The 15,723-nt window shown below is 33.8% G+C and overlaps 2 protein-coding genes across 3 annotated transcripts in view; both read right to left on the bottom strand.

Annotated features, from left to right (window-relative positions):
- Positions 1-14,665, bottom strand: part of LOC105317104 (uncharacterized) — a 125,265-nt gene extending 110,600 nt beyond the window's left edge. Inside the window, exons 1-2 of one of the 2 annotated variants that reach the window (XM_066073795.1) lie at positions 14,364-14,665; positions 10,899-10,967 (exon numbers count right to left, since the gene is read on the bottom strand). In XM_066073795.1, the coding sequence (XP_065929867.1) occupies positions 10,899-10,967; positions 14,364-14,383 (89 nt within the window). In that variant the 5' untranslated portion in view covers positions 14,384-14,665. The remainder of the gene's footprint in view (positions 1-10,898; positions 10,968-14,363) is intronic. The other variant, XM_066073794.1, reaches the window with a different exon arrangement.
- LOC136272342 (uncharacterized) lies at positions 731-10,360 on the bottom strand. The gene is made up of 17 exons (XM_066073798.1): positions 10,206-10,360; positions 9,855-9,944; positions 8,830-8,958; positions 8,281-8,370; positions 7,686-7,805; positions 7,292-7,381; positions 6,661-6,771; positions 6,130-6,270; positions 4,796-4,849; positions 4,606-4,686; positions 3,561-3,879; positions 3,096-3,290; positions 2,767-2,957; positions 2,523-2,618; positions 1,715-2,217; positions 1,456-1,533; positions 731-1,337 (listed from the first exon to the last, which is right to left on the bottom strand). The coding sequence occupies exons 1-17, from the start codon at positions 10,268-10,270 to the stop codon at positions 1,024-1,026; spliced, it is 2,667 nt and encodes an 888-aa protein (XP_065929870.1). The 5' UTR covers positions 10,271-10,360; the 3' UTR covers positions 731-1,023.
- Positions 14,666-15,723: the final 1,058 nt, after the last annotated feature.

Here is a 15,723-nt window from a genome sequence, read left to right as displayed (position 1 = left end):
CGGTGTGTAATATCATTGGTCAGCTCTGTTAAATCATGTCCAAAAGCATTACGGCACATGCAATTAACCTGATAAATAAGTTATATCGCACCATTTTGTTCATTTCGAAATATCAAAACATGAATAGACTTAACTTTTAGAAAGCATTGATTAAGTTTTCCGGTCAATTTTTGATACGTCGATCAATAGAAAAATTATCTTCATTTCTTAAGGTCAAGATCTAGTAAATGATTCCAGAGTGTTTTTATGGTGCTAGAACCATTATGACGTCATAATTGATTTGATGAATCTTTTCCCGTATTTTACGGCTTTAAGGAATTAGGTAGAAAATAAAACAATATTTTGACATTATATATTTAATCAAGATAAAAGTAACCCCGGTACCTATATTTAATTTGACATCATTTTAAAAAGGAGGTCAAGGGCTTCTTTAATTCCGTTTTTGGAGAGATTGTAGGCATTCTAGATATATTTCATTAGTCAAAAATGGACAAAACTCCGAGATTTGTTACTTTTATCCCTCATATTTCATAGAAAATGGTTGTTCAAAACATGATTTTTCATTGTGTTTACCAAAAATATTAGCCCCGGTACACCCTATGAAACAAAGGTATTGATATGAAGCACCATTAAAAGAATTTATATCTTGAATTTCAAACCTGTAGGCACCTTTCATTTACTAGATCTTGACCTTAATTACATTCAAAATAAATTTATTCTATCAACAAGTCTGATAAATTTTATTTTTAAAGTTGAATAAAAACAATCAACACAAAAATATACATCAAAATTACATGTACAAACGTTAACAAGAATGAAAATGAACTAATTCTGAATTCGCACCATATTTAGTTATAAAATTCAAATATAAACGAAATATAAGCAAAATAAATAATACTTTCACAGACTAAAACACCTTTAAGTTTGCATAAAAGCAAGTCAAATGTCAGTAAAATACAAAAATATCACAGATGATTTCATATTTAATAAGATTTTAAACCAATCAACAGACTCATCAGCAAATCAATCAAAATCCAACTTTGAAAGACCACGCCCATTTTTGTAAACCTCGGACACAACGTTTGCCAAGTCAATTCTTCCGACAGTTTTCAGTGACGATATAAGGAAATCAACCATGGCGGCCCTTGCAGCTTTCCCCCTCCATTCACAAAGAACCCGGAAGTTGGTTCGTAATATATCCCCATCGCATTCATCCTTAGCGTTTGCCGTCCAACTTTCACTCACGCCTAACTGTACACCGAGCATGCGCCCGTCTCTCTCCGAGAGAACACGTGACAGGTTCATAATGCTGTCATGTGACAACATCTTCCTTGCAGCTGAAAATTTGATAGATAAACTAATATATATATATATTAGTGAACTATTTAGGTGAATTCGAAATCAAGATCCAAAACTATTTGATAGTTTGTTTTAAAATTAAAAAAAGAGACAGACCTTCTTCTTTCTGCTTCATTTGTTCCCTAAGGTTGTTGCTTTCATTGTTTTTGTTGAATGTTTTTGCAGTTATTTCGTCTGAAAACAAATATCACAAATTTTTATTGCATGAAACATTCACAACAGCCCTCAACGAATTGGTTAAAATTCTTAATGATAACTTCATTATTCTGAATTTTCATGAAAACAGTTATTTTTTTAAGAAAACAATTTAAAGAAAAACAATAGAGTTTTTGAATTTTTATCATAACATATGAACCTGTGGGTAGCTCGGACAAATCCCGAACGGGAATATTAACACTATGGAATGGATGTGCACAATCCTCTTCATAAAATGCAAAAGCTGCGTACGGTATCTTCTCTTGGTCTCTATGAACTTCCATCGGAATATTCACGTGATTATCTGCACCAATCAAATACGTGATCTTAAACGCATCCGGTGGATCAGCCAACCGCAGTTTAACTTGTCCATCTACTTTCAAAATCAAGGTCTGTTTCTGCCGCAAGGTGATGTCCTTAGACCTGCTTTGTTTAACCTCGATCAGCCCAGCTTTCTCTTTGTTTTCGACATCATCTCGAATCATGTTTTTATCGATGCATTCGATCCAAACAAAGAAGGAGCCTTCCTCTTTGTTCCTCTGTGAATCGTCAATAAACGTACAGATGTTACAGAGCTGAACTAGTCCAAAGATCAACTGGAACTCTTTCTTTACAGTGTCTCTCATGTTAAGGAAGATTTTTCTGATTCTTGCTACGGCTATCCTATGATAGAGGAAAACGAATTGTACATTAAGTCGACGTTTTGATCATTTCCAAACAAAATTATTATAGTCGAAAACGCTGTATTCATATATGGCTTGCAAAAGTAAAATTTTCCTGCGGTACTAATATCTCTGTCAAATAACAGAATTTTTTAAGTTGAAAATAAATTTAAACCAATATTCATTGATTTTAAGCTTATTGACAGCACCAATGACCTTGAATTATTTTCAGCAAATGTGTTAGAAAAACCAAATTGTAGTGTGGCTACTACTGTCACAGTAACCGTATTTACAACTGTAACTTACCCCCAGACACCCTTTGTTTCTACTAGAAATAAGTTTCTGTCTTTTTTAAGACGACATTGCGATTTGTCCAGTACTTGTACTTTTCCCTCCTTAAACCTGTAGAGATGAAAGCACAAAAAACACTGAACATTAGATTTTCAAAAATAGGTGTAATACTCTTATCACATTTTTAAGACAAAGTATCCGGGTTCAAATCTCAACACTTAAGCTCGACAGATCTAGAGTTTGACAAAACTGCAAATACCTGATGACAACAAGTTGTGAATCCTGGTCTTCTTCGTCGTCCATGGAAACCTGGACGCTGATGTTTTTGGTGTCATCACACTCTCCGTCCATCCGAATTTCCACAGCATCAGAAACAGCCATGATTCCCCGCACCGAATCCGGGCACTGTTCCTTAAGATTCGCCACCTCCCTTGCATCGTAAGGAATGACCTTGTATAAAAAAGACGAAACTAATTACCTTAAAATGACCTTGTAGAATCAAATTCAAGATAACTGCCGTATGGATTAATAAATAACATTATTTTACTACACATATATCATTATTTATGTAAAACTAAAATCTATTACCTTTATTTTTATTTGCTTTGTTTCAGCTACTAATCCAGCAGAAAAAATGACCTTGACATCCGGGTTAACCTCGCTCGTAAAGGTCGTTTCTTCGGGTGACACTTCACAGGTCTCCGAGAGGATCTCAACGTAGGCAGTGAATGCTTCCAAACATTTGGTCTTAAAGGAAAGATGAGCGCTACTCTCATCAGATTCCTGCAAAACAGAATGTTAATCTCGAGTTAACACTCTTCATAAAGCACAGACTTTGCAAACTTGATTTAATTCTCATTAAGAGGTGGATATTATTGGCCATTTTAAACATTTTCAATCTTCTCGAGAAGAATAATACGGTACAGAAATAAAGGGGAAAATTCAAATTTGCTAGTCCCCATTTGTTGCCAAAAAGTAACATATTCATTGGAAAGTGCGGAAATGTCCAAATTTAATTAAAATGTTTTTAATTTCAAACAGTTTAAAATATACCTCATTCACGGTCTCCACCTCTTTCCATTCGTCATCCTGTTTTGAGATAACTTTAATAGTCTTGTTCTTAGTGCTGGACAAAGGAACGTAGGTGAAATCGATCTCCACTTCCGCCGACGTCCGTAACGGTCCATTCCTGACGACGTAGACGTCAGAAACAAGCACCTGGTCGGAGGTCAAGGGAATCTCGTCCAACCATGTGTCGCGATCTCTCATTGGACAAGAGCCAAGGGAACAGTTAGCAACCTCAGTGTAAACATCCGGTTTGTAGTAGATTGTTGCGTCACTTCCGTTTGGATCGTCAATACAGACTGTTACTCTAAAAATAATAACCATAATCGTCTAACAAGTTTATCTTTTAAAAAAGATTGGTGAGCTAGCGTTGTAGCAATCATAAAACACAGAAGCAGATTTCTAAAACATTGGTTTAAATTTCTGAATCGATTAATTAACAATAGGAAGGCACAGTGGTGTACTGGAATTGTGCTGGAGTGGGGTCTCAATTTAAAATAATTACTGTGAATCTAGAGTGGGCTACACATCGGCAATGGCATAGCTCATTGGCTGTGCCTTAATCATTATGTAACTACTGTAATTTCAATTTCGAGGTGAAATTTTTCAGAAACCATTGGTACTGTTTTGTAGCAATCGTATCTTCTTGGGCCTTTCAGGAAAGCTCGGAAAACATATCCGAAGTTGTCTTCCGAGCTTGAAGGAATTTAAGATAAAGCTAGCTACATCTTATTTATTTAAATTTTGAAATAACTTTGCGTTATAAGACCAAAGCTACTGTTACTTTTTGACATTAACCATAAAACACAAAACTTCACTTGAAGATGATAGAACGAAATTCAAATGGTACAGTTTATCTACAGTAGTACAGTATTCCCAGAATCTCCTACTATGGAGTCGAGCATGTGTATTCCAGTGAAAAGGACTAACGTAGCTGCTAGCGCTCGAGAGCGCTAGCAATAATGTAGACAGTGTCACTATAACAGATCAATTGCAATGGATGACTAAAAAAAGTTCTAAATAGCTGACTTACTTTCCATTTTCACAAATCTTGTCTACGACACCTGTGTAAACATTGGCCAATTTGTTGATAGCCTGCTGATCATTCTTGCAGCTGTCAATGAAATGAACAGCATTTATTGTAAAAAATTAATGTTAAAAACCAGGTTATGGTGTCCTACTGGGGACACAAAATTCTATCATTTTGAGCACACATATCTAACCTTTCGTCTGTTTCTCCACCTTCAGTGTTTTGTTCATTTTTCTCAATCACATATCTAAAAAAAAAAAATTAAAAAAAATCAAATACCATTCAATAAGTAAATGCATGTATATATTTTCAACATATATTTTCTAATGGATCTTTTTATAAACATAACATTAAATTGCATAACTTAAACTTTATAATATCTCATCTTAACCATGCCGTTTATTAAAAAATTGGATGTCTCACTTAATGACATTTCAAAACGTCTAAAGTAGGGATGTCAACGAGTACCCGGTTAACCGGCTACTCGATCGAACGTCCGAGTATCGAATACTAAAATCGGTACCCGGTTACTCGGATGTATAATTTTTAATATTTCTAAGTTTATTTAATAATGCATTAAAACATCGGTATTAAAACTTAAAATGTCCATTGCACTTGTATATACAGTAATTAGGATTTTCTACGCCTCTAAATATGCTAAATGACCGTTATAGCCTGTGGCAGTGTTTATATAGTAATTATCGTGAACAAGAACCTGTTACCTAGCTTTTCTCACCTTTAGCTGTCTTCTACCCTTATTTTTGGCTAACTTTAATGATTTGTTTTCACTAAACATCGTTTATATAGTCTATTATATAAATTAGATAGCACACAGTAGAGAAATTGAACAGACCTAAAATGCTGCCAGTGACTTCAAAGGTCTGGAAATATTTTAAAAGAACTGAAGATTCAAAAAACGTAAAATGTCAGCTATGCGAAGTAAACTTATCCTATACGGGGGGAACGACAAACATGTTAAATCACATTCGTCTTAAACATAATGAGGAATTTGACAGGCCAGAAACTCCAGAAAAACAACCGACTTTATGGAATTTTGTCAATTCTCCAAGAAACCGCAAATTCTCGGGAAAAGAGACAGATGATATTACAGGTGCGATTGTTGATATGGTTGTGTTTGATTACATGCCGTTACAAATGGTCGAAGGCAAAGGCTTTAAAATACTGATGTCCATCGTCGCACCAAGCTACAACATACCGTCCCGTAATACTATAAAATCTAGGATTGAAACTCCCATTAGATCATGTGGTTTTAGTTCTACAAAAGTGACCATGGTTTTACAGTTATCAATGTACTTGTTCATATTTATTTACACTTTTACCGAGTACCCGGGTACTCGATCGGAAAAACGTCTGAGTAACCGAGTACTAAAAATTGGCCGATTTGACTTCCCTAGTCTAAAGATAAATAAAACTAGCATATAGTCTGAAATACTTTTTCACTTGATAAACTAGTTATTAACAACAAAGGAATATAGTACTTAATCAGCACATTGACTCAGTTCTTACTGGTTGCTGAGCTCCATTTGCAGGGCATCCAGCTGAGTCAGCAGATTATTGAGGCTAGCTGTGACGTCAGTGCTCTCCTTGACTGGTTCAGGGTCCTTCTTTTCTTGCTCTGTCTCTTTGGTTCCTTCCTCTTCCTTGCTTCTATCACAATAAATTGTTACGTATAATAATATTACAGTAACTTTTATTAGTGTACATGTATTACCGGTATATCAATTAATGATAAATGCGATACATGGTTTCTTTTATTCCTTTATTTTATGTTTCACATGGCAAGTATGCAGATTTTTCAATTAAGACAAGCAAAAAAAGACCCTTTAAAAACTGAAGCATGTTTATGTAATTTTAGATGCTAGTTGGTGACAATTCATAGCAATTGCTTTTTTCCGTTGATAAAGTCATGTCATCAATTGCTCTAAAATTGTTTCTTAATTTTAATCTAATCTGAATAAGGATTCTTAATCAAAGATTTGTAGACTTTAGCTTTGAGAGAGAGAGAGAGAGAGAGAGAGAGAGAGAGGTCATCTTTACTCTGTGGTAGGTTTATCCTTAGGCTGTAGGACGTTCTTGGCCACGTGATGTACACTGAACAGTAACCACATCGTCATGTCCAGTAGGCTGTCCTCAGACACCTTCAGTGATCTGGTTGGTATCGAAACATACATGCATAGTTTTAGTATCAACAGATATTACAGTTGCCCATTCGACAAATTAGAGTCAAACGCTTCATCGGGTATTGTAGACCATGTTATTTACAGTTAACACAGATGCTTTTTTAACAACTTATAAAAAGTAAATGGTTAAATAATTTAAGGTGCATTGAGACTCTGGTAAGAAAGGTAACTCTCATGAGAGTGAAATACTTCATAAAAATAATTAATAGATAGTACAAGACCACTGTCGTCAATTTTTTTTAATGATAAGAACAATTTCAAAGAATTGGAAGATACAATCAGAGAACACTTTCCAAAAGATTTTGATTTCTTGGATATTTTAAGACAACAATAATCCGCGTAAAAACACCTGACAAATTGATAAGTAAAACACACACACACACACATATATATATATATATATATATATATATATATATATATATATATATATATATATATATATATGTATATATATATATATATATTTGTAGATATAAGTAACTCACGTTTTGATGGCGGCTTGTATTAATCGACTCAACGTGTCTGCTGCGTTGTTCATTTCTTGTGTCGCCTTTTCTTTAACGTCACTTCCGCAACTACAAGGTATTATTTTCTAATATTAAGCAGATATTTATTAATGAGGTTGTTATAATTATTGTGCTGCCGCCAGATTAGCAATATTATATAATAACGTTCAGTGTACATAGCTGCTCATGAAAAACGTGTAAAGGTTTTCTTTCAAATTTTCTGCACTTATTGTTACTAAACACAGAGAGATGCTAGTATCCCTTGCTTATCACCAAAAAGAATTGTTACTAAACACAGAGAGATGCTAGTATCCCGAGCTTATCACCAAAAAGAATTGCTTCGCTTTGTATACCTAAGTAATAAGCGGCTTACTTTTCTGGTAAGGGGTGCTCCGTTAAATTAACAGTCATGGCAGTAAATTTGACGCAAGCAGAACATGTATTCGATATTTTCTTGGCAAGCTGTTCAAATTCACTCTGGTTTTCCCAATACCTGCAGAAATATCATTGTGAAATATGTATACACTCAATTACATGTATATTCATGTTCATGTACCATTACAGAGTAATCACCGAGACTCTCTCTCTCTCTCTCTCTCTCTCTCTCTCTCTCTCTCTCTCTCTCTCTCTCTCTCTCTCTCTCTTATACCCTATACAGTGGTTTCATCAATATTTGTTGTATCCCACTTCTCATGGATTTCGTTGTTAAATTTTCATTGCAGTGCAATTTCTATTAACATACTAATACATAGAGTATTGCTTAGATGACTGTTCACAAATTTACTTATCCTAGAAACTGAAATTACCTTCAAATTCACAAAAATTGATGTCCAGGAGTATTGATGAATCCACAGTATTTCAATTAAGCCTCGTTATAAATATGATAACGAATCACGATTATTTTTGCCAATTGAAGATGTTCGGCCCTTTGCTATGACCGTGTTTTACTGTACTGTAACATGACTTACTGCTCTACTAGCGGTATCATCAGATCTACAGTCGCTGAGGCACAGCTGGACCACAGCTCCATTATGTCCAGTACTGTCTTGTTGTAGTACCTGTAAAAACAGATACAATTTAGAACCATTGTAACAAGAGCTTGGACTTTTGATAGTTGTGTCAAACAGCAATGTGAGGTAGGTCTGTCTATTTCATTGCTGGCCACTCAGCCATGGCCTTTTGAAATCAACAAGATTCGTCTGGTGTTTGAGCTAAAACTACGCTATCGGTACATACTTTGCTTGAAACCGCGTCATTGTTAACTTGTTTTGACGCAAAAAATAGATAGCTACGCCCTACTGAGAGTCCAGGGTATTGTTAAAATGGTTCTAAGTCATTTAAATGCTACACTGGGTATCAATTCATTTCCTCTCTCTTTGATATTTTTAACAAATTTTTAACGCTTTTTTACGACTTTTCTGTCTAACTATAATAACTGTCCTGCATGGTTTTATTGCTACTGGGGTTTTTTTTATTTCGGAAAAAAAAGTCTTCAAAATGATGGTCTATTATTTTACTTTTTGACCACTTCCTCCTCGTCATAAATGTTGGAGATGTATTCCTTGTGATCTTGGGCCATGACGTTTATAGTTGTACACAGTTCGTCGTACACCGCTGATAATTTATCCGCCTCTGCAGCATCCAAACTGAAAACACAATTTTTGCCATTGAAACAGTTTGTTCTCGACGATGAAAATGCTTTGAGTCAACAAACCTGACTTCTGACGCTTCACCTTTTTCAATGAATTTGTCCTTTTATTAACACTGGCATATGACCTTGACCTCATATTCATCAACAGACATACAAAAGGACGGACAAATTACCGACCTACAGACATCTTCAAAAGACATAACACAATTTATCTTATAACTTTATGGTGAGAGGTTCAAGTTTTATAAATGTTTCATAGAATTGTCATTTAAGGTCAGAAAACACGTTCCTCGACATCTTTTTACATCTCTTCGTACATTAGAAATTGGTTTCAAAATCATGAGGTTAATATGTACCTTTCTGTGCTCTTCTACGATTGGAGATAAGTTTGTATTTTCAATTAGATTATATAGGAAATTGCATATTCTTGTATCTTGCACAAATGCCAGGTAAGGTATCCTAATTTTTTGCAAGAAAGCTTGTCAAAGTAGACGTAAATCAGTAACAAATTCCTGGAAAAAGTTACATAAAATTGAGAAACATTTCGTGCATCCTTAACGTTTGAATTTTGAACGATTTGTTCAATCATCAGAAAGGTTCGATAACTCTCAATTCCGGAAACTGGTCGGTTATGTAATAGATTTTGCATTTTATATTAAAAAATGCACATGTATAATGGTCCAGTAAATAATTGTATATCTCACGTAATGATAAATGATAACCATTTGTTGACAGCTGATCAATGTTAAAACAAAAATCATCCTCGAAACCTTCATGCATAAATTAACCGTTCTAAAATTTCAAGCTATTCACTTTTTTTTTTAAACATATCAGATGTGAACACATGCTATAACTTTGTAAAACATGTTTACATAGATTCCATTTACTGACCTGGATAAGTGAGATATTTTCCCTTTCAGCTTTGTGCACACTCTTAGGCAACTAGGCAGACCCACATCCTCTGTCTGGCGCCATCTTTGTCTGGAGAGATATAAAATCGTTAACATAACATTCACATTTTTAAGAAAAAGAAGTTTTTTTTTAATAAGAAGATATTATATAATATGTATTCGTATTCATTATATGGATTAATATGTATTAATTTTCAAAATTATAAAAAAATTAATCAATATTAAATATTTGGCTAGCATATATGATATGCCTGTGATGGCTTCATGAATATAAATTTCGCCAGAAATAGTTCTCGCGAAAAGTAACCATCTCGAGCTTTTCATACCTTACCTGTGAGTTAATGAAGAGTCGGATATGGATGCCCTGATTCTCTCGATGTCTTCTCTGAGAATCATTAACGGGTCATCTTTCTCGTCTTATTGTCTATCAAGGAAGACAATTCGCTAATTTGAAATTGATACTGTTAGTCGCTTTAGTCGTAACTTCATCAAAGATCAATGCGTAGAGAGAAATGAAACTATTTAAATCCGTCGGATTTGGATTAAAATAACGATAAGAGGTTTGTATGAAAGTCGACCGAATTATTATTGAACCATTCAATAACAATATCAACTTTTAACAGAGATGTTAATCCTTTCACTGGCAAAGATTCAGTTTATAGCTTTTACTGTGTTTACTTATTATTTTAATAAAATCGATCTGTTTTAAACACATGAAGACAAAAAAAATCAATGACCGAACAAAACCAAAAATAATATTATGATTAATATGAAAATTTAAAAAGATAAAACAAAAACAAATAAACGGCAACAATTAAAGATGATTTAAAATAAAACAGGACGAAAATACTGTTTGGCTTGCTTTTACGGTGAAGCAACTAAAAGGATATATTAAAGGTATCGTAATAAAATTGCTGTTATAATTGACTGATGAAAAATAATACTTTAATTTGTCAAAATTATCAATTTATTGTAGTGAACTTTCTATGAGTATATATTGTCATTTTTTTTTAAAGCTGCTAACCTTTGACCTCTTTTTGTCATATTTCCTTCCTGTTTTCTAGCTTTCCTTTCCCTCTCCTTTTTTCGAGTGCTGTTAAAAACAAAAAATAAATTATTAATATTATCTATGAAATAGTTCAAATCCTAATATTTGTTACAAAGAAAAAAACCAATCTTTTCTTTAGAATCAAGTACATGTATATATTATAACATATAGATGTAGTTATTAAACCTTAAATAGAACTTTTATTTTCTGTTTAACGTTTAACTTATTTCGAGAACGGCAAATTGAATTTTGTATGTTTTTAACGAAACTAAGAAATAAGAAATGAATATATGTAGGTATCTAACAATAACTATAGTAACGCTGGTCATATATAGATGTTTAGAACCATTTTAACAGGACCTTGGACTTTGGGTAGTTGAGTCAAACGGCAATGTGACGTAAGCTTTTCTGTTTCATCGTAGGCCCCTCAGCCATGGCTCTTTAAAATCAACAAGATTTGTCTGGATTTTGAGCCAAGACTACGCAATCGGTGTATATTTCGCTTGAAACCAGCGTCATTTAAACTAAATAGATCATTTCATCCTACTGAAAGTCCAAGCTCTTGTTAAAATGGTTCTTACTATAACTCTATCAGATGCGCGTGTAAAGCAGTGTGAGTGCTCGTGAGCGCTCGCCGAAATTTGCGTTACAGAGGCATGTTCAGGAGAGCGGATGCTGCGAGAGCTCGCCAAAATTTGTGTTGCATACAGGTTTAGAGAATTTTTGCAAGCGCTCACGAGCACCCGCGCTGTATAGGTAATTATGGCAAGCGCTCACGAGCACCCGCGCTATATAGGTAACTATGACAAGCGCTAACGAGCACCCGCTCTGCTGAACATGCCTCTCGTTAGTGTTGTCTCCATGGCGCATGCGCATATAGAAACGAAACATGAAATATTAATACAAGTGTTCTTTTTTTCCCAACTAATAAGGATCTTTTATTCATCATTTATTCGTTCGAATTGGAAATAATCGATTTAAAAGAACAATTCCATGACACGGAGAAAGCACTGGGATAAAGCAGACCTTAGTTTAATGGCTTCATGTTGAAATGAGCAAAGATCGATGCTGCAGATTTGTTCAAACAAGTTTTCAAAAGAATCAAACATGCATGGGAATGAAGGTTTGTTTGCGTTGTGTGCATGTTTATCTTTTGGATAACAGGGCGTATAGATTTTTTAAAGAAGATTTAAGGTCTGATTTGTTTTCATCAAGGTCAATTTAATATTTTGACTTCCACCTTAACGTTCCTGAGCGAGAAACGTCAAATGAAAAATGAAGCATAAAGAAATATTTCCTTGTATAGTTCAATATTTATTAAAATTAAACACAGGATTGTTTTAAATATAAACTAGCTAAACCTCGACATTTTTCATACATTTTTTTATTTTTGCAACATCTGTCTGATTTTTTAACATCAGTATACTGTTACATTAAGTTTTAATTAAACATTGTTGTGTACATCATAAAGCTAAACATAAGTCAAGTCTACTCTTGAACATGTAATCTATAATGTTGTGAAATTAATGAACATTACTTTAAGAATAACTTTAAGCTGTCTTAAACAATAATTTTTCTTTGGAGATTGTAAATTTATGAATTCTGAACAAACTCTGTAAGAATTCTTACGCCAAAATCTAATAAAAGCACTAATATTTCCATTGTAATAATGCATTGTTTGAACTAAAATTTATCTGCTTTCTCTATGTGAATAAAAGAAATACAAATTCAAAATGTTATACAATATATTACATACATACTGTATAAACAATCTTATTTTATTTGTTTTTTTTTTTAGAAACAATTACAAAAAGGATTGGTGTGTTTCAAAACAGAACACAGAATATCAATTAAATGTACAAAACCTTATCACCTACATGTAAATGCTGCCTCACTTGGTCTAAAATATTACGCTCACCTGGTACATCTCTAAGTATATGTATTGTAATATTTTATGTATATCATATGTTCGTTAAGTTTCAAATCGTAACAATATACAGTTTCCTGTGTAACAAACTGACAATGCACCCCCTTCCCCCAAAGAAAGGGGGGGGGGGGCTAATTGCATAAAATGTCAACAAATCTTCAAATGAGAGACAGGCAAGTTTCTCTCTGAAGGAGTTCGTGTAACAGGATCAATCGATGAACTGGTAGCTTAGTATAAGAGGTACATGAACCAATTTATTTCATCAGACTATGGATGTCACAACTATGTCAATCAAACCCCGAGGGTAGGGCAATATATTTTTATAGAAATCTAAGTCTTAATCTTACAATGGGTGAAGATTGTTTTGAGTATCAGAAGAACCCTATAACTTAACAATAAACGGTCGTAAAGTTTAAATTACCAAGTTGTTTCTTTGTATGGATAAATCAAAGGTTTGTTATATTGCACCACCTTTTACCCGTATCCAATAAAAACAATCGATCGACAACAAATTTGTTAAATAACCTAGTTGCTATGCATACGTCTTGAAAGTTTACATTTGGATAATTAATACGAAGTATTTTATCTACCCACATTTGATATAATGTCAATAGTTTTATCTCTGTGTTATTAAATCTCGGCTGATCTTTAATATGTACACCAACTCGTCTGCCAATTCATATTTCCCATATCAAAAATCAAAAATCGAAATTTAAATGCGCTGTTATTGAGCAGGATTTAAATACCAAACAGAAAATTAAAAATCCTACTTGATCCCCTCTGTATTACTGGAGACATTTTTGTGATTTCGGTTTTTAAAATTAAAATATAATGTAGACAGTTCGTAAAGAATGTTTCGGGTGCATGCATATGCATCAACTGTTACGATCAGTGAAAATACACTTTTTTATATATGCAGTTAGCAATTGATAGATTTTTGCAGGATCGATGGAAAAAAAATCAACACTTTACACTTAATTATGTGCAGTTAAGCCATATTTCCAATTTATCACAAATCAAGCAAACAGTGTTAATGAATATTTAATCATTCGTTCGAAAAGTTTTTCCTTGCGTGATTATCTCGACAAATACAAGTGATTTAGATGCATCTACTGCAATGCACATTTTGTAATGAACAGAAAGAAACGTTTTCAGAATTGGAACTTTTCAGATAATTAAGCGATATGCTTCGAGTTTCCTTCCCTTTTAGCAACATGATAGATATATATATACAGTTTTCTGTAATACGGGGTATGCGTATCGGAAAGGGTGTGATCGGGATGAAAAATTATTAAAAAAAACCCACATATTGTACCTGCTTCCCTGAATTTTGATAAAACCTAATCCTCGTCATTTGAGATGAAATAGAGAAAAACGCTGACCCCCCCCCCCTCCCCACCCTTTCATCACCCGTGCCCCCCACCCCAAGAAAAGCACGAGTATCAATTTTTTTGTGTGTGTGCAAAACTCAAGAAAAAGTAAATATTTAACATGTCTAATACTAATTCTCTTACCTATAAAAAGACGCCGCCATCTTTGTAGTAGGATCGAGAGAAAAAAATATCCACGAACGAATGAGAGAGAGATTCCTGTAGCTAGGTGTAACTCACCACGTGTTATATAGAGAGAATGAGATTTATAATTAAACGGAATTAGGGGTGTATAGGAGTTTATATGACTGAGAGTGTATTTACATTTTAAACTTCATGTGCAGTCGATCGGCTGGTAGAGAATACACTTGGGATTTTAAAAACCTCTCCAAGTGGGTCTAGCTATATGACTGATATGCGGGCGAAGAGGCTTACATATACGCGGTAAAAGGATTTATTCGGCTGCCAATTATTCCTGGGGAGATTTAAAATTATAGATTTCTGAAATTTGTACGTATATATAGCGTATATCTGAACAACAAATACGAAGGAAAAAGGAAGAGAAGGATGTATAGAATATCGACGGCTGAAAAATAAGATTGCTTTGTATTTACTATAGACGGTGAGATTCAATCTCATGTAATCTATTCTGTAAGCCATTATTAAAATATGTCTGGAAACCCGTTCGTCTAAATAATATGATGTAATGTGAAGTGGTTCTTATGTATACGTACGAAGCCTCGTCACACTGCATGATCGATGGGCACTTCACAGTCACAATGGAAATTAATACTGTTGATGCCTAATATTTGTACTATTAAAGAGAAATGTATTGATTTTGATTGGTGTATTCCTCCTTAAGAACGCCGCCTGGAGCGATTTGCCGAAATGGTTTCATGCAGAGAGTAGAATCATTTTAACAAGAGCTTGGATTTTGGGTAGTTGTGTCAAACTGCATTGTGACGTAGGTCTGTCCATTTCATTGCTGGCATTACAGCTTTGGCTCTTTGAAATCAATTATTTGTCTAGCCTTTGAGCTAAGACTACGCACTCGGTGTGTATTTCGCTTGAAACCAGCGTCATTTTAACTTGTTGTGAGGCAAAAAATGGATGGTTACATCCTACTGAAAGTCCAAGGTTGTGTTAAAATGGTTCCTAGTTGATTGCAATTATATTATTGGCCTAACGGTATTTTTTTTTCAGAGGGCTGGGCGGTTGTGGTCATTTTATTTTGGACTATATAGATATCTTGAAGAAGAAAAATGTTGTATATTAAATATATAGGAAATATTCAAATTTTAAAGTTAACAATATTTTGAATTGTCTTTACTAAATTGATAGGTTAAGTTTCAAAAAGCCTAGGTAGTCAATATACCATTCATTTACATTTTCTAAAAAAAAAAATAGATATCATTTAAAAATTATAAACTATTATTTAAAAAGAAAACAAATCATATCTTTAAGCTGTGAAATTTAAATATTTTTTTGCTATTAAACCTTTACG

Source organism: Magallana gigas, chromosome 10 (genome assembly GCF_963853765.1).
Source record: "Magallana gigas chromosome 10, xbMagGiga1.1, whole genome shotgun sequence".
NCBI lineage: Eukaryota > Metazoa > Mollusca > Bivalvia > Ostreida > Ostreidae > Magallana > Magallana gigas.
This window is presented reverse-complemented; position numbering and strand designations above follow the sequence as displayed.

Bases quoted from the DNA above. Each gene is read 5' to 3' on its own strand.
- LOC136272342 (XM_066073798.1), bottom strand. From the start codon at position 10,270: ATGATTCTCAGAGAAGACATCGAGAGAATCAGGGCATCCATATCCGAC. The intron at 6,271-6,660 runs GTAAAGATGACC...TTATTGTGATAG, and splicing joins AAGGATAAACCTACCACAGA to AAGCAAGGAAGAGGAAGGAA. The intron at 3,291-3,560 runs GTATATTTTAAA...TCTGTTTTGCAG, and splicing joins AGGTGGAGACCGTGAATGAG to GAATCTGATGAGAGTAGCGC.